This window comes from Cynocephalus volans, chromosome 1 (assembly GCF_027409185.1).
Source record: "Cynocephalus volans isolate mCynVol1 chromosome 1, mCynVol1.pri, whole genome shotgun sequence".
Lineage (NCBI taxonomy): Eukaryota > Metazoa > Chordata > Mammalia > Dermoptera > Cynocephalidae > Cynocephalus > Cynocephalus volans.
The window spans coordinates 119,917,472-119,937,129 of record NC_084460.1 but is presented as its reverse complement, the minus strand read 5'-3'; the positions used below and the strand labels follow the sequence as shown (position 1 = coordinate 119,937,129).

The 19,658-nt window shown below is 34.3% G+C and overlaps 1 protein-coding gene across 8 annotated transcripts in view; it reads right to left on the bottom strand.

Moving 5' to 3' along the window:
- Positions 1-19,658, bottom strand: part of LRCH3 (leucine rich repeats and calponin homology domain containing 3) — a 121,197-nt gene that overhangs the window by 55,681 nt on the left and 45,858 nt on the right. For all 8 annotated transcript variants that reach the window (XM_063090463.1, XM_063090485.1, XM_063090441.1 and 5 more), the window contains exons 2-6: positions 17,819-17,963; positions 15,734-15,860; positions 13,272-13,377; positions 10,051-10,187; positions 6,757-6,866 (exon numbers count right to left, since the gene is read on the bottom strand). In XM_063090463.1, coding sequence (XP_062946533.1) covers positions 6,757-6,866; positions 10,051-10,187; positions 13,272-13,377; positions 15,734-15,860; positions 17,819-17,963 — 625 coding nt within the window. The remainder of the gene's footprint in view (positions 1-6,756; positions 6,867-10,050; positions 10,188-13,271; positions 13,378-15,733; positions 15,861-17,818; positions 17,964-19,658) is intronic.

Here is a 19,658-nt window from a genome sequence, read left to right as displayed (position 1 = left end):
ATTAAGTTAACTAATCAATTAATTTGATCATTACACAGTGTAAACATTTTTTGTGGCTCTTTACCAATTTCTCCCTAACCCCTCCTCCCTCTCCTCCTTTCCCACCTCTGGTGTTCTCAGTTCCATTCTCTCCTTTTGAGAGTTCAAGGAATTACTGTGATCATTGTACTTTTTTTTCTTTGCCCATTTTTAAGTGCAACATCAATGAATCTCAAAAATACTTTGCTAAGTAAAAGAAGCCAGAGACAAAATGTTACATACTGTTTGATTTCATTTATATAAAATTCTAGAAAAGGCAAAACTACATGCACAGAAACCAGATCAGTGGTTGCCTGGGGCTGTAGATAGAGGAAAAGGACTAACTGAAAAGCGGCATCAGTGATGGAAATGCTGCATGAGAGTACTTCAAAAAGTTTATGGAAAAACAGAATTGAATGATAATATGAATCTTCCATTAACTTTTTGAAGTACCCTCATATATCTTGTTTATACCAGTGGTTTCATGACTGTATCCGTTTACCAAAATTAATTGAAGTGTACTCTTAAAATGGATAAATTTTACTGTTTGTAAATTATACCTCAATAGAGCTGTTAAAAAAAACAAAGCTGCCCAACCATTTTGCCAAAGTAGATGTACCTTTTTTACATTTCTATAAGCTATGTATAAGAGCACTGGTCACTCCACATCCTTACCAACATTTGGTGTTCTCAGTATTCTTACTTTTAGTCATTCTAGTGGATGTGTAGTGATATCACATTGTGACTTAATTTGCATTCCCATAATGACTAATGATGCTGAGCACTGTTTTTGTGTGTTTAACTGGCCATTTATGTATGTCTCTTTGTGAAGCGTCTGTTTTTTGTCCATTTTTCAATTGGGTTGTCTCTTGATCATTAAGCTGCACGTATTCTTCACATGTTCTGGTCACAAGTCTGTTGTCATAGACATGTTCTGCAAATATTTTCTCCCAGTCTGAGGCTTGCTTATTCATTTTCTTAACATTTGCTTTTCACAAGTAGATGTTTTTAATTTTGATGAAATCTAATTTATCATTTCTTTTATGGTTATTGCTTTCTGTGTCCTTAGAAACTGCTGCCTATCCCAAGTCACATAGGCAGATTAGAAGAACACAGATATTCTTCTATACTTCTTCTAAAAGTGTGATGGCTTTAGTTTTTGCTTATCCTTAAATATATTTTTTAAAGTTAGCTTAACTAGAATTCTAAAACATGATAAATCCTATTTTTTAAAAATGGTCTATTACTATTTTTTCTAATAAGCCTTCCTAAGTTGAAAAGCAACTTTCGATGGTACAACTTTATTTTTTTTATTTATTATTTTTTTTTAAAGATGACCGGTAATGGGCCGGCCCGTGGCTCACTCGGGAGAGTGTGGTGCTGAGAACACCAAGGCCCCGGGTTCGGATCCCATATACGGATGGCCGGTTCGCTCACTGGCTGAGCGTGGTGCTCACAACACCAAGTCAAGGGTTAAGATCCCCTTACCGGTCATCTTTTAAAAAAAAAAAAAAAAAAAAAAAAAAAAAAAAAGATGACCGGTAAGGGGATCTCAGCCCTTGGCTTGGTGTTGTCAGCACCATGCTCAGCCAGTGAGCGAACTGGCCATCCATATATAGGATCCGAACCTATGGCCTTGGTGTTATCAGCACCGCACTCTCCTGAGTGAGCCACTGGCTGTCCCTCAACGGTACAAATTTAAAATAGTGTTCTTCTGGTGCTGAATTTTGTATTCCATATATTCTTACACAGTTCATGTACATAATTTTTTAACAAGTTATAATATCATGCTGTCAAATGCAACAGAATTTAAGTTACAGGGAAAGAGCAATGCACTTGGTATTTTACAGAACAGTAACCAGTTTCACTACTTACCAACTATTAACTCACAGAAGTCACTAAACCTTTGTAAAATGAGGATAAACCATTTCTACTCACCTGCCTTTCACATAAAGTGAAAGCTTTATGTAAACTAAAACCAAACCAAACCGCTACGCGAATGTAAGTCAGTTTTTTTTTTTTTTTTTTTTTTTTTAAAGATGACCGGTAAGGGGATCTTAACCCTTGACTTGGTGTTGTCAGCACCACGCTCAGCCAGTGAGCGAACCGGCCATCCGTATATGGGATCCGAACCCGGGGCCTTGGCGCTAACAGCACCGCACTCTACCGAGTGAGCCACGGGCCGGCCCCATAAGTCAGTTTTTACAACTTGTCACTTATTTTATTGATAATGATTTTACTTTGTATGTAATAATATACAGACCTATTTGTCCAATATGCTAATTAAGCACTGATTATAAAGATCCAAAAACACCTTCTGGCTACCTTCATCGTTTTTCTACACTCCCCCATAAAGATCATTTAGGAAAAAAAATAAAAACAAAAGCCTCTTACTCTAATTATAAAATTACTTTCTAAAAGAGAAGCAGTTAATTTTCCCCGACTTTTTATTCTGAAAAAAATTCACGTCTATACAAAAGTTGGGAAAGCAGTACAATGGATATCTACATGCCCTTCACTCCAACTGTTAGCAGTTGAAATGTTCTATGTATAGTGTCTCCATGATCTGTCTGCTTTGATACTTCTTTTACAGTCCAGATCTTAATGACAGGTACTTGTGTGTTTATCACAGCAAAGTCAAGTCAAGGGGCCTAATTTTAAAAGCTTTCTAATGAAATATATATTTAAGTCACACTTTAAAAATTCTTTTCTACAGCTGTAAAAACAAATACTATATGTGTATTTCAGGATTTACTGAACAATACAGTTGGCCTTTCATATCCATGGGTTCCACATCTATGGAGTCAACCAAATGCAGATGGAAAACGTTTTTTAAAAAACTGGGTCTGTAGCAAATGTGTACAAGCTTTTTTTCTTTGTCATTATTCCTTGAATGATACAAGCGTACTTCAAAAAGTTTGTGGAAAAATAAAGTTAAATGATAATACAAATCTTTCCATGAACTTTTTGAAGAACTTTTGAAGACAGGAGGATGGTTATAAGTTATATGCAAATACTACGCCATTTTATATCAGGGACTTGAGCATCCGTGAATTTTGACATCTACAAGAGGTCTTGAAACCAATCTCTCACGGATACTGAGGAACAACTGTACTTTTTAACAATGGGTTATTTTTTCAATATGGTCACGCCACATAGAATATAACCTTCAGGTAGCCAGGTAGAGCTCTGTTAGGCTCCAACTTTGCCCTGTCAAAAAATCCAGTCTCCTTAACAATCTACATAGCACAACACAGATTCAAATGCATTCTCTACGGTAGGATGATAAATCAGTATAGTGCACTGAGGAATATAAAATGTGGTTTTTTATAGTCTAACAGATCTGGATTGACACCTGGCCCCACAAATTACTGGCTGTGTGATTTGGATTAACTTGTTTAACCTCTCTCAACTTCAGTTTCCTCATAATTTACTGAGGAAAAAAGAAATATTAACATTACCCACTTCATAGAGTTGCTATAAAGACCAACTGAAAAACTATAAGCTAAGGAACTGCATAAAGCTTAACACCATGCACTAAATAATAGTTATTATTATTAGTTCCATGAAGAATATACCTTGAAGAGAGAGCATTTCCTGTTAATAAATCACTAAATCTGCTTCCACTGAGTTTTGTTCACCAAATATGTATTGGATGCCACATAATGTTCGAAGTGATAAGAATATAAATATGAATAAAGAACAGTCACTGCTTTCAAAAGCTCAGGCTTGTTGAAGAAAATTAATTCCATTAGTAGAGCTACAGAAGCAGGAGTTTTCTTACCAGCAGCTTAGTCTTTCCTTAGTTTTGGTTCACTGGCACATCATCATAAATAAATATATTTAGTCTGTAAGACAAAGCTACTTAAAATCATCTCAGCAAAAAGCACAGGTCACTATAGATCACTACTGAAAAATATGTATGCCACTGTGTAAAACAGAAAGGTTATCACAACAGTGCAATTTACTAAAGGAGTTGAAAACATTTATAGCTGTAAATGAATACAAAAATTGTGGCATTTATAAAATGATTTAAGGAAGTTTCTGAGTTGTTTTCATGTTACACAAAAATAGCTAGAAAAAAAGAACAACAACAACAAAAATAGCTAGAAAGGAAAGCTACATCTAAGGAGTAAAAGCACCACAGTGTCTAATTTGTACTGAATACCTAAACAGCTACAGGATTAGTAAAAAAATTCTCTTTAGCAAGACTGGACTCTATCTAAATTTGTCCTGGCCTAATTATTATGCCTAGTATTTATACAGGGCTTTAACAGTCAGCAAAGCACTTTCAGGTACAGGTTATTTGATCCTCAGAACTACTGTTAGAGTATAAACACTGTAAAGATCACGTTGAAGAAACTGAAGTTCACAGAGGTTAACTGAACTGCCCAATAGTACAGGGATCCAGAACTAGAGCAAAGGCCCTCTGACTCCATGCTGACACTTCGAATAAATGTCCTGCTAACTACAATGGAATTCCATTGATCTGTACCTCTGTGAGAAAGACATAATAACAATGCAATATTTCATTCACTGGTGCTTGAGGAGTTGAATGAAGTATTATATACATATACATCTATGCAAAAAATAATTTCTAGGACATTCTGAAACAATTGCAAATAAAGTAACATAGCTCTGGAAAAATGGAAAATATAGAAGAATGATCAACCTAGTAAGCGTAACTAGAGAATATTATAGGAACTGGAATGTATTAGATTTATAATTACTAATTTGTTTGAAGAGAAATGGCATCTTTATGCTATTTAGACTTCTCATTCGGGGGAGGTTACTCCATTGATTCAAGCCTTCTCTTTGTTTTTAGCAAGCACACACACAAGTCTTTTGCTAGGTTTCTTGATCTATGTTTTTATGAGGATTGCTATATTTTAAAATATTAGGCCGGCCTCAAGACTAAGGAACAGAGTCACAGAGAGAAACAGGTTCTGCAAACAGCACTACAGTCCTCATTCATTTCTCAGTCTTTTCGGGCATACTCTCACAAATACCCAATAATCACTATTAATTATCTTATACTCAAACATCAAAGGCAGCAATAGCAATTTAATGTTCCTACTCTGCAATTTCAGGAGAGAAAAACTTTTCCTTATCAAGGATTACTAACTCCAAGGGGGAAAATCATTTACCATACAGTAATAAAGCTACTTACTAAAGTAAAAGTTTGTATCATTTCTGGAAATGATATATACGTAATATATCTTAGCATTTTCTCACTGAACATCAATTATTGTACTGTTCTACAAGATACTAATAACTTAAAATATCACTGAAATAGAGAGGCCTCTTTGCATATATGCCTAATGGTGTCAGACTGCTATATTTTTAGAGCTTTATTGCTTTTAAATATCTTTTTAGAATTATGAAATATAGCACATAGATATAAAAGAATATCTATAACAGACAGGGCTTTTAAAAATGATGGGACATTATTAATATCCCTTTCACATCGAATCTTCCTTCCTCTCAGAGTTAAACATTATCTTGAATTTTTTTGTTTAATGTGCTGCTTTTTAGAATTTTCTTTTTTTTCCTCAATTTAATACAGACAGTCCCTGACTTAAGATGATCTGGCTTACAACTTTTCAACTTTATGATTATGTGAAAGTGATGGGCATTCAGCAGAAACCGTACTTCAAGTATGCATATAATCACTCTGTTTTCCACTTTCATTAATTTAATAAATTACATGAGACATTCAACATTTTATTATAAAATAGGCTTTGTGTTAGATGATCTTGCCCAACTACAGGTTAATGTAAGTGTTCTCAGCACGTTTAATGCAGGCTAGGCTAATGTTTGGTAGGTTAGGTGTACTAAATGCATTTTCAATTTAGTATATTTTCATTTACAATGGATTTATTGAGATGTAACCCCATTGTAAGTTGAGGAGCATCTGTACTTGTTAATGTCTGCTTTCAGAAACTCTACCAAATGGAAATTCGATCATCTGTTTTAGATTGCAAAACTGAGAAGCAACCTCCTTAGGACTGTGATTTTAAGCAAAATTTGATAGGTTCCAAGAGAGGGACTGAGGGGTTCTCTTCTGAGTAAAATCCATGAGCATTACTGCACCTTCACTGGGACATCTTTTTTGCCTGTTTAAAGGCCCTTGAGTTTAATTGGTACTACTTAAGATTGTTCCAGATGGTTGGGATTGCCAAGTAGATGACCTTATAAGTCGTATGTTATGTATCTGAGGTATTTGCAGACTAAAAGATCCTGAAGTGATGTTAACAGTCAACAAATCCAATCTCTTCACTACCTGTGGGAAAAAGGAAGCTCCCAAAATTTGAATGACTTGCCTTAAGTCACAAAGTAGTTAGTAGCAGACCAGTGGTTTCTAACGGAGCTCCCCCAAAGGATATTAGCAATGTCTGCAGACATTTTTGTTTGTCACACTAGGATAATGCTACTGGCTTCTAGTGGGGAGAGGCCAGAGATGCTGCTAAATGTTTTACAATGTACAGGACAGCCCCTCACAACAAAGAATGATCTGGTCTAAAATGTCAACAGTGCTAAGGCTGAGAAACCCTGACTTAGAACTACACTTTGTTATATCTGTGAATCAACTTTACATCTCATACAAACATTCTGAGAATAAGTGTGTTAAACCAGGTTACTTCCCTTTAGTCAAACATGCAGGCAAATTTAAAGATCCAGTTTATTTGATTCCTTGTGTGATAGCATACAATAGATAAAAGAATAGATCATACTCACCAGGAGCCAAAACCCAAGGGTCTCCTATCATAATCTGGCAGTTCTGGAGCAATCTTACAGGCTTGTATGTTCAGGTATTTAAATATGTGGACTTTGCCTTTTATACATATCTAAACAAAGTAACATATAAATTCAACCAAATTATTACTTATCTGAAATATATGTTCCTTTTTATCATAATCAACATTTCACCCAATTAATGTAAACTGGGAATAGACGCATTTTTATCAAGTATGTACAGTAATATTAAAAAAACTAATATCTATATTATTACAAATTATATTATTTGGTTCAGTGCTATTTTAGGTGTTTAACGGGTAAATACAGGTTTTTGTTTTCTATTCACTAATAAGTTTCAGTAACACAAAATAAACAATCTACGATTACAAATATCATCTGAATACCAAGTAATCATTATCATGCTTGTTAGTTATGCATGTCAGGGATTTAAAGCACTTCTCCCCAATAGATTATACTGGCAACTTTTTGCTTTTAGGAGAGTTCCAGTCAAGATGGCGGACTAGATGGTCCCCAGCATCACTCTCTCCCCCAAATCAACCAAATTTACAACTGTAAAAATGTAACATCAGCCAAGCTGGGGCCGCTGGAGCTCAGGGGATGAGGCGGAGAGACCTACAGAGTTCATGAAGGCAGAAGAAACTATGATGAGAGAAAGAAAAAGCTGCTCTGAGCATTTCGGGTTGTGGCTGCTTTAAGGCTCGAATTGCTGAGTGCATGGAGGAGTCTGCAGAAGCCGCAGCTGTGCCCTTCAGATGGAGTTACTTGGAGGCAGCAGGAGAGAAGAGGGCCTTGGCGGCCCCCAGGACAGCAAGACCACTAATAGGTTTCCCATGGACCCACAAAGGAGCGAGGAGCCAGAACAACTGAAAAAAGGGAGCCATTCAGAGGCCCGTGAGTCATCGCAACGGAACAGTGCAGGGCCCATCCCATGGGAGGTGTTTGGACCATGGGCGGTGGGTGAGATGGGAATTCCGGGAGAACACTGGGACACAGCAAAGACAGCCGACCTGCCCCCCAATCAGCACAGGACCACTCAGAGGAGACCGGTCTGGAATGCAGAATTGCATGGGGTGCAGTTTGATGAAAAAACTCAGGCCCTGATCAGAGTTTCTACAGAACACAGATCCACCGGATCTCTGGAGAGCTGGAAGTACCTATAAGGTCAACCATTAAACCCAGAGCTGCACAAAAAGTCTTCCCTAGGGAAACAGCAGCAAAGTAGCAACAACAACACAGCGCAAGTACTGGTTCCCACAAGAAGTTCCCCCGTGTTAGAAGCAAAGGACAAAAAATTAGTTCTGGCCCAGGCACACCACCAGCACCTTGGGGCCTGCCTGGGAAACGGAGGCTTGGATCCAGGGACCAGACCCGACTCCCACTTATAGGCAAACTGCGCCAGTCTCGCGGACCCAGGGCATGGAAGGGGACTGGGCCCCTCTCCTTCAACCAGGCACAACAAGCCAGCTCCTTGGGTCTCGTCCAGTGACCTGAGGCATGGAGAAGGGAACCAGCCACCCCTCCCACAACCAGACACAGGGCGCCAGTGCCTTGGGGCCTGCCCAGGGACCAAAGGCATGGAGAAGGGGACCAAACACACCCCACAACCAGGCATACCGCCAGTGCCAAGGAGCATACCAAAAACAGCACCTCCACGTGGGTGGCCCATCACAGCCACCACAATAACCAGGCTGCTGCAAAAGCGGCTAGATGCCACAACCACCATGCAGATGGTCCGCCAACCACTGGAGTGCATTCACACAAGAAGAGTCACCAGCAGAGACAAAGAAGAGGATGTCTTTTTCCACAAAGCCCATTTCAGAGTGACAGAAGAAGCATCTGCTCTATGATAATATTGGGGGACCTGATCACATCTCTCAGCATTGGACAGATCATCTAGGCAACAAATTAACAGAGTAACCATTATTCTTTCAGAAGGAGAGAAGAAATCTAGGGCAATTGGAGGGGGGAGGAGGAGGGAGAGGGTGATGAGGAGAGATTGGACAAGGGGTATAAAGAATAATTATGATTTGTAACAATATATACACTAGTAATATTGATTTAATCAACATATCTCAATGTTCAACCCCCAAAATATGTGTAATCGATTTTGATTCAATAAAGACAATTAAAAAAAAAAAATCTTTTGCTTTTGGAATCCAACAATCATATGCAATTAAGTTTTCATTCAGTCCTGCTTTCCATAAAAGAGAAGAGTAGGAAATGATGAAATATTAAAGCTATATAATTTCTGTTTCTACTTGTCTCAGAAGTCAAAATACAAAATCTTTATGCTTATGAGACCCTTCTACTGTTATTAAATTTACTCATAAATTAACAGTTGCCATAAAGATTACCATAGGCTTTACAAATTATCAATAAACTGCAGAGTTAAAAAAAAAAGCTAAAGTGGAAATTATGGCAAAAATTTTACAGATTGTAGAATGTCTAGAATCTATATGCAATGCTACCTTATAATTACTTTGTTACTAAATAGTTTCATTTCAGTCACTGATAAACAAATGACCAAACTGGTTAAATGAGGAACTTTTAGAACTTTTAGATTTTAGAAAAAAGGAAGGTACAAAAATAATGGTCAGAAGAAATGCACTGATAATCTTCAATTCTGAAAGCTAAGAATTTTTAGTCTCTAGCATTTATGTTGTCCACATTCGAATTTTACTAGAAAAAAAATTTTGTTTTTTGCATTTATTTTTAAAACAATTTATTTATTTATATTTATTGAAACATAATTAATTGTAAATATATGTAGGGTAAGCACTGAATATCAATACCTGCGTGCAATATGTGATGCTCAGATCAGAATAATTAGTATACTCAACATTACACAATGTAATAATTTTTTGTGGCCTTTTACCAATTTCTCGCTAACCCTCCCTCTTTCCCTTTCCCTCTGGTGGCCTCAATTCTGTTCTCTCCTTTTGAAAGTTCAACATTTTATTGTGATTGTTGTATCTTTCTTTCGTAGAAAAAAATTAAGAAAGAAATTAACTCAAATTTTATTAGAAAAAAATTTAGGAAGAATTCCTCAACTTAAAAACCAATTCAGTAAATGGAAGAACACTGCTGGAAACAGCACTTATCTTCCAACCCATTTATTCAAGGTTTCTAATAAATTCACACACATGTGTATTCTTTAAGAAAACAAGAAACAAACAAAAAAAACGAATTTCAAACAGAAAGATAAATACACCCAATTAAATTTTAAATTTCCTTTGTCAAAAAAAGTCCATAACATACTTCAACTCAGTTTACCTGTGCAGGAGGTGATTGCAGTGGATTGTTATCTAGGGTGATCACCTGTAGGTGCCTGAGATTCCGATAACAAACAGGGATTGTTGTAATTTTATTGCATGAGAAGTCTAACCGTATCAAAGGCAACTCTGCCAGTTCTGCATAAAGGTAAAATGAAAATGAACAATTAATATTTTAAAACTAGACAATTTTTTCAAGAGTTTTGAGTTAAATATAGTGCATTTAACATAGGTATTTACCTCCATTCTCTCTCAGTGATTAATTAATGTAGCAAAGTGGTGTAAAATAAAATTTAGCTGCTTACAGATAGGAATACTAGTAAAAATCAAGCAGTTTGACCCCCCATACAACTACAGAAAGTCTCAGAAGCTAGAGGCCCTGATACCACAAAAAGGTATGGATAACAAAGAGATTAGATGACAGTCTATATAAAGAGCCTAGGTCCCCAACCCCAACACACACAGCTGGGACACAACCCTTCTCCAATCCCCACAGGAGTCAGCAAGTTATTCTTGAGCAAAACTGAATTGAAAAGGCTCTGAACTCAGGGACCCCAGGCCCATGGAAGGTCGGATGAGTTGCCAGGTGAAAAGTGAGGATTTAAGGGAAAGTCTTCTACACAATTAATGGCAAGATCTCAGCACCTTCTCACTCACCCCAACCCACCTCATCTCCAGCTCTTAAATGCTGGTAGTTAGAAATACACATAATAATATAGAAGAAATGGAGCATCTTTCTCTGAAGAAGCTATACAGTCCCATATAAAATAACTTTAGATATTGATATGGGTATTAATACCCAGCTTTCTGCTTAATTAGTATAATACAATTTCTGCCCAGTATACTCAGATCTTCTAATCAGCTGTATACAACAGTATATGAGCTACAGACATTTAGAGAAGTCTCCAACATGTAAAATGGAAATCAAAACCAACCAACCAATCAAAAAAAAAGGAACTCAGACAAAATGGGTAATATATAGGAAACAAAAAAATTTTGAAAAGTTATAATTAATTTCTTAATTTGAGAGATAAGATACTGAATCACTGAAACATGAAAGGGATGTTTAAAAAAATCACAGAATAACAAGAGTTCTCAGAAATAAAAAATATGATGGAAGAAATTAAAAACTCAGAAGAATGACTGGAATATAAATGACTGGAACTATTTTACCATAGGGTAACATAAAATGACAAAGAAATGAACAAAAGAAAAGAGGAAAAAAAAATCATAGAATAAAAGAGGTCTAACATCTAATTCAAAAGAATTCCAGAAAGAAAACAGAGTAACCAGAAGAGAGGAAATTATCAAAAAGAGATATAAGACAATTTTCCAGAGTGAAGAATATGAATCTCTGGTTTGGAAAGAAGCCCACCAAGCATCCAGCACATTAAATTAAAACTCATGCATGGCACATCATCATAAAATTTCAGAGCAGCAGGAAAAAAGGGAAGATCTTAAAATCTTCCAGAAAGAAAAAGTTGGTCACAAGCAAAGAACTAGGATTAGGAAAGTCATCAGATTTTCAACCATCAATTTTTATCATTGAAAGCTAAAAGTGAAAAAGAGTTAACAATCCTGAGAGAAAATAGTTTTCAACCTAGAATTTCTAATCAAACAAATTATTAATCAAGGGTGATCATAGAATACAGACATTTCTTTTCAAGTGATGTCTCAAAAAATGTTCTTCCATGACATGTTCTCAGGAAACTAATAGATGTCCTCCAGCAAAACAGGGAATAAACTAAGAAAGAGGAAGATAATGAAGTCCAGGAATAAGAGTATTCAACACAGAAGAAAGAAAGCTGGGCAGCAACATTAGAGAACCATCACCCTTGATCAGAAGAGAAGGAAAAAAGAGTAAGTGAGGGAGATATGTAGGGAAAAAATTGTGATGGATAATCTGACTGGTTTGATTAAGAAGGCTGCTGGAAATAGTGGGTAGAATTAGCCATAGATACCTTTGAAAAAACTAAGCAAATAAAAAAATGAGGAATGTTAACTCTAGAATACGATAACAACAACAAGATGTACAGAAAGGAAATAAAATCAGAGTACATCACTTGAACTGGAAGGGAGCAATATTTATATAGTTACAGTAATGTAAACAATTTACTAACACTAACGATTTAATCAAAAGTTTTAAGAAAACTACACTGGAAAGATGGGAAGAGGGAACTAAAGGTATGATATGGTGATAGTGTAAGAAAATCAAATCCTCATCTATTATAATAGGAAGCTGACATAAGTGTCAAAGTTGACAAATCCAGTAATAGTTGTAAAAGCATATCATTTAGAAATATGTCAGCGAACATCAGTGGAAAGTCAAAGGAGTTCAATGAAGGTAGATGCTTCTGGCCATTAAAACTGGGGTGTGGGAGGAAAATGCTATTATTTATTTTAGGCTTTTTAATACTGAATGATGTAATATATTATTTGGTAAAAATTAAAATTAATTTAAAATCAAAATGACAATATAACAAAAGATGTAATATGTTATCTATTAAATTGTAATATGTTAAAGACTACCAATTAATAGGAACTTCCACACTAATTTGTATAGCTGTTGGAATAATGGTTCTCTTGCCATCTCAATTTAACTAAATATGCTAAGATTACAAAATAAGCTTGTAATTACAAAATAAGCTACTAAAAAACCATTTGAAACTATTTGCGTGATTCACAATTTTCTTGGTAGTCTATAATTAAAATAAGATACAGAAATAAATTAGATGATAAAACTATTACAATGTCATCTAAAACCCCCAATTTTCACTTTCAAACCCCCAATGTTTCCATTAATTGATTTCATATTAAATAAATACTATTACATGAGTAAACCTCTAACGGTCAACTAGAGTAAGTGGAGCCTGAGTAGAAGAGTAATCCTAGAGAGAAACGTTGGGTCATAAGGTCCTATGTCATGATTTTGGTTCTGCTGAGAGCTTTCATTCACATTCCTGAGTTGGCAGCAAACGGAACTAGGAGGAAATGAGTATGACCCTGAAGATAAAAGGTGTGGAGGTTACTGTACAAGCCTAATGAGAGAAAAGATATACAGGATTTTGGGTAGTGTGGTTACAGGACAGATAACATTACTAAGTAAACCATTAGATCTCAAATACTAGATGTAACTCATACATTTTTGTCTTGTGTCTATCAGTCTGAGAGATCTTTAAAATAAAAAAAGAAATAATAAACAATTATTTCATAGTTTCTTACCTTCAGGCAAATGTACTAAGTGATTTCTTCTTACGTTAAGGTCTCTCAAGGCCTCCAGATTAGCAATTTGGGAAGGTATAGTTTGAATTTCATTGCAGCTCACATCCTATTTTGATAGGATACAAAGTAAAGATTACTCTAATATTACAAACTTGCCTGCTTTAAACTATCTATAAAATGAGATTAGATAAGATAATCCCTGTGGCCCTTCCCAGTTGTAAAACAAAAATTATGATTCTGTGTCCAAGAATAATCCCACAGTTTGTACTCACATTTAATTTTAAAAACTTATAGGATTTTGACTGTATATTTTATATAGATCTACATGAATTTCTTAAGCAGGATTAAAATTAAATGACTTAAGATGTGAATAGGAGGCCTAGAATATCAGATCAAATGAAGACATTGGTGAAAAGGTAATGTAAAAAAAGTATAAAAACAGATCTATTTAGGAAAATGTTTTTATTTTATATTTACTGAAACTAGAAAAACAAAACAATTATATAAATTATAATGATAAAATTATTTGAAAGGAAACCCCGTTTTCAAAATACTAGTTCAATTGTTCAAGAATATAAAGATGACTCAAATCATTCTTTATCAAACTAAATGTGAGGGAAAAATAATAAAGTACATATAACTCAAAGGCCATGGAAAAAACAGAGACTGCTCTATTAATATTTGATCAACCTGATTCCAATACATACATTGGGGAGGTTTTCTGGTATCTTGGTTAATTCCAAAGGTTCTGAAAAGAGACTGTCTACAGGTTCCAAGATTAATAAATTCAGAATTCCATAATTCTGAGAATAATTTATAAACCCTTAGTCATGTGTAGCAGAGAGAAGCTACCAAGGTTAATAAAAGCCCCAAGCTGCCGCATTAACATTTAACATTCTTCCAATATTAGTAAAAGAATATATTTACTATTTAGAAAAGACTGCTTACCAAAAACTTCAATAAGCCCCAGGCATTATTTTTTAATTTTCCCAAAATATTCTTAGAGAAAACAATACTATTTTAACTTTTCCTACCAATTAATAACTGAAATAGAATCAGAAGCTAGATGTAACAGTCCAATGCTATAGGCATCAAAGTTAAAAGGGTTCTAAAAGAAGTTGAAAGGACAGGAAAATTGAGTCTGGGCTAAAACATAACAGCAATTTATAATACATCTCTCAGAAAAAATATAGGTTGAAAGACAGCAGTTTACTTCCACTTAAAAATGAAGGGGGAAAAAAAGGAAAGAGGCAATAAGGAGGTTGCAGAAAGACCATCAGATAGGAATCAAAAGCTTTAGGGTTACTAATTCTTCCTCTGCCATAAGCTCCTTTTATAACTAGGGTTATCAACCTCTTTTGTAGAAAACTAAAAGCAGCTTTTATGAGACATACCATTTTTTAAGTATTTAGAATTGACTAAGTAAAAACAGAAAGTTTAAATGATTTGAAAATAAGAATTTGAATTGGAGTATAATTTACTATCAGTTCATGTTATTAACCCAAGCTCTGAAGAAATACCAACAAATGCACATTTTGGACTCTATTTCCTAGATTTAATTGGCTCTAAAAACAGTTTATACAATCTGGACTCTAGATTTAATGTATTATGAATTTTTACATGTGACCTCTTATATTCATAATCTACCTGAAAAAAAAAGTGATGTGATTTGTGGTTCAACTATATTATATGTGTATTAATTTTTTCTGCTTATGATAGCCGTCTTTGTTAATAAACCTACATGGAACTATACTCCCAAGTCTCAATGAATGTAATTGTATTTGACCGTTTCAGAAATATGAAACATGAGCTTTGGAGTTAAGGTAGACTAGTTTCAAATTCTACTTCTATTATGTAACTTTGGGCAAATTACTTAACCTGTCTGAGTGCTAGTATTCTCAGCTATAAAATGAAGATAATTTTAGTACCCAACTCATAATATTGCGGTTATTAAAGGAGAAAGTCTTTTTCCTGTACTCAGAACATAAGTACTCAAGAGATGGTTTCTTATAATTCACAAGGAGTGGTAGGTGAAGGAGTTCAATTACGCGTCTTGGAAAATATATGGCAGTGAAGTGTAGTATTTTACTTTAGAGTGGGAGGTAGGTTCTAAAGATAGTATGTAAGGCAAAAGAAAAAAATTAAAATTAAAAAAATGTAAATGCTTTATTAACTCATATCTCAAAAGTTTAATAACATAGAAATCACTTAATATTGGTTACAGCATAATTCTAATGACCTTTTCCCATTCTTTGTGGGACTATTAGATTTGTACTTTCAGTTCTTTCTTAATTCTGTGCCAGAGCTCTTGAGTACTGATCATTCAGTAAGACTTCATTATCAATACTGGAAAATAACTCAAAAACACATTTTTAATAATAGATCTTTACCATATAAAAGATATGGTATGAATACAGATACACACATACACATTGCACAATAAAAAAATAAAAATAACTTACAAGTTCTGTCAAATGTCTAAGATGTCCAATTTCTTCTGGAAGTGAGACCAATTTGTTATTACTAGCAATTAAGACTTTTAGTGGTAAATTACACAAGTGCACTGGCAATGTTGATAGCTGGTTCCGACTAAATGGATGAGTAGAAAAAGAAGAGTCAGAGCCCACCATTGAAGACAAAATTTCCATCTTCCCCATTCTATACTCAGTAAATTTAAACATGAGTTTTGCAAGGAACAAACAGGATTTGAGTTCTAGTCTTCACTGGTTGTGAACTTTGTGGTTTAAGAAACAGCACCGAATTTATCTGCATCTTAACAGAGATTCTTCATCTTTAAATTAAGGATCTTAATATCTCCCCTATAGGGCTCATGCACCATAAAACTCCTTTGTAAATAATGAAGTGCGATATAAACACATTACTTTATTAAAGTAAAATTTACATAAGATGATTTTAAAACAAAGTACACAACTATCATCCTTTGTCTTTCTGAAGAAGAGTTATAAACATAAAATTGTTTATAATCTACCACCCTTGTCACTACAATACTATAACCAAATCTACATAAATGATTCAAATATAGCTCTATGGAAAACAAGTGATGCGTTGTGACTTTACATATCATATCAACTAAGTTACAGGTAAGGGATTATTTATTTATATAAAAAATGCAAATCAAAAATAAAAGTAAAATAATAAAACATATCTATCATTAGGATAAAAATAAATTCCAACTTTACTTATGTAGATTTAACCTCAGTCATTTGTGTGTGTGTGTATATGGTGGCTGGCCAATATAGGGATTTAACGCTGGAAACTGGTGTTATCAGCACCACTCTCTAACCAACTGAGCTAACTGGACAGCTGTAACCTCTTCATCTTTAGGATCAATTCCCTCCCCATTTTTAATTATTTTAATTTTTATTATTTTTTAGCTAATATATATCATGAGCCTTTATAACTTTTTAATCCAGTAACAATTCCACCCCCAAAGGGAAATGAGTGCTATTTATTTTGACTTTTAAAAATATTTATCTATTTATTTGTTTATTTTTGTCATAACAAAGTTGATTGTACATATCTATGGGGTACAGAGATGAACATCAATACTTGTGTGCAATATTTGATGCTCATATCAGAATAATTATTATATTCAATACGATACACTATCATTGCTAGCCCTAACCTCTTAATCTTTATGATCAATTCCCTCCCCATTTTTAATTATTTTAATTTTTATTATTTTTAACTACTATATATCTTGAACCTTTACTACGTTTTAATCCAATAACAATTTTACTCCTAGACATTTACCCTAAAGAAAGACAAAAATAAATATTTACATACAAAGTTCTTTACTAGTATTACTTTTGTCATGGTGAAAAACTGGAATAAGCTAAACATCTGAGAGGAAAATGGATTTTTTAAAGTATATAAACTATACAGCAAAGTGATTGATTACATATAAAAATACTTCCAAAGGATATTTCATGACAAGGGGAAAAACTCATTTAAAAATCTGACTAAAAGCCTGGGGGGGGGGGGGACCCAGAAGGAAAAGATCACCTATAATTATAAAACTCAGATAAAACATTTTGATGAATTTCCTTTATACTTTTCTACATTTATGCATTTTCTTCAAAACATTTATAACTTTTACAGTGAAATAAAACAAGAGTTCTTGTAAGATGTGAAAAAATGGAACAGATGAATTGAATAAATGCATTTATACATTCAAACTTAATACACATAAATACATGGTCACAAGAATCAAATCAAATAATTTCAGATCTACTATTCTTACTTGATGAAGCTAATTTGAAAATGTAATTGGAGAACAACTGCTGCAAGACTGCTGCAGGCCTATTAGGCTAATGGCTAGTAAGGTTTGCTAATTATTGCAAAGCCAAAGATAAAGGGAGAAACTAGAGTGACATAGGTAATACTGTTAATATATCCTAAGAACACATACAGAAACTGATATAAACAGATAACGTAAATAACTGTAAATATTTTAGTGAGAGAAGAGAAAATTGAAAAAAATCACATAAAACCAAACAATTGAAAAAAAGAAACAATATTCTTACCTAATATTTAAGAACGTTAGGGCTTGTAGGTTTAGAATTGCCTCTGGGATATACCGAATACAATTTTGGTACAAGTTGAGATTTTCAAGAGAAACGAAGTGACAAGCTTCTATAGGAATTTCTGAAAGGCGATTTCGTGACAGGTCTGAAAGAAAAAATGAGTCCTTGCAACTTATTTTACTGAAATGTTAAATAAATAAGCAACTTTCATGATTGAATTCTCCAGAGTTCCTGTTGTGGAGACTGGTCCAAAATAAGCATTCAAATATTTATTAACTGACTGAACAAACCATTTTAACATATGTCTCTAAACCCACTGCTGGGAAATGTTGATTCCTTTTGAGTTTTCACATATACTAAAGAATAAGACCATTATTCTTTGCAAGAAACACAAATACTAAGGCATATCTGCATAAAACTTACATCAAAGATCATATCACTAAGTTCCAAATATACTAGGAAACAAATGGATTCCTAAAATCTACCTTCCCAAAGGCACAGAATACATTGAGGTTTTTAGAAAAGCAAAACAAAGCAAATCAAGAAGTACCGTTTCTTTCTTCACCAAAGATTATCAAGGACATGCCAAAAGGACTCAGGAACCATTTTTGCTCCTATTGACTAAAGGTAAGACAATCTGAGCTTCAATAAAGATAATTCCAATGGATTGAAATCCATCATATATATTGAAGTACATGAGTTTATAATGACACACACACTCCACAAAAAAGATGACAGAGAACTAATTCATTATCTTGTAAACTGGTAAACTAAGGGGGAAAAAATCAAATATTTATCTTGCCTTCTCTATATAAAGGTACCAGTGAGTAACCAAATAGATGAAGGAAAGCATCTTGTTTTAACTATGAATGAGAAAGAATGATAGAATATCACCATTTTGCAACTTCCAATGAATTAATGGATCTAGATCAATGGCTGTTATCTTTACAAAGTCAATCACACATTGTATGCCGCCAATGGTAGAACAGAACATCACCTACGGTTTTGTCAAAGTGACAAAACCTGAGTCTAATCAAGCTTCTGGATCAGCTACAAACTTTGAGGAAATGCAGAGGAATATGCTAATATACCATCACTCTATCATTATCCATTTAGATTTCATTAAATATACTGTGGGATTCATTTGTTCAACACGGTTTTATCTCTTCTTCTGTTTTTCTATCTTAAAATTTCTGTTGGGAATTATTTGATGAGAATCCCTGATTGAGACCTGATTAATACAAGGGTACTTTAAAACTTTCATGGAAAGTTTCATATTATCTTTCAACCCATTTCTCCATGAACTTTTAAAAAGTACCCTGATATATCCTCTGAATTCCTGTATATCTGGCAAATATCCTGTTTCTACCATAACAAGTAAATGACACTTTGGCTAGATATAGGCACAGTTCTTTTCTTAGCAATCTGTAGATGTTATTCTACAACTTTCTGGTTTCCAGTGTCACACTGAGCAGTCCAGCGCAAGTCTGATTACTTTTCTTTTGTAAGCAGCTTGTTCTCTCTGTCCACTATCCTCAACATGCTAGTCTGGAACTCAGAGAGCTCTTTCAGTCCTTCAAACCAGAGGAATTCTCTATCTTCAGTTACATATCCTCCATTTGCTTTCTTCTTTTATATATATATATATATATATATATATACATACACACACACACACACACACATATAAGATTTTGTATATATATGTATTTTCTGTTCTGATATACTCTTCTACTTAATCTTCCAGACCATAAATTTGAGTCTCAACAAAAATCTACTCCACAAATTAACTTAACATCGATGAGTTTTTCCACTCTTTTTGTTTTAATCTTTTATGCTA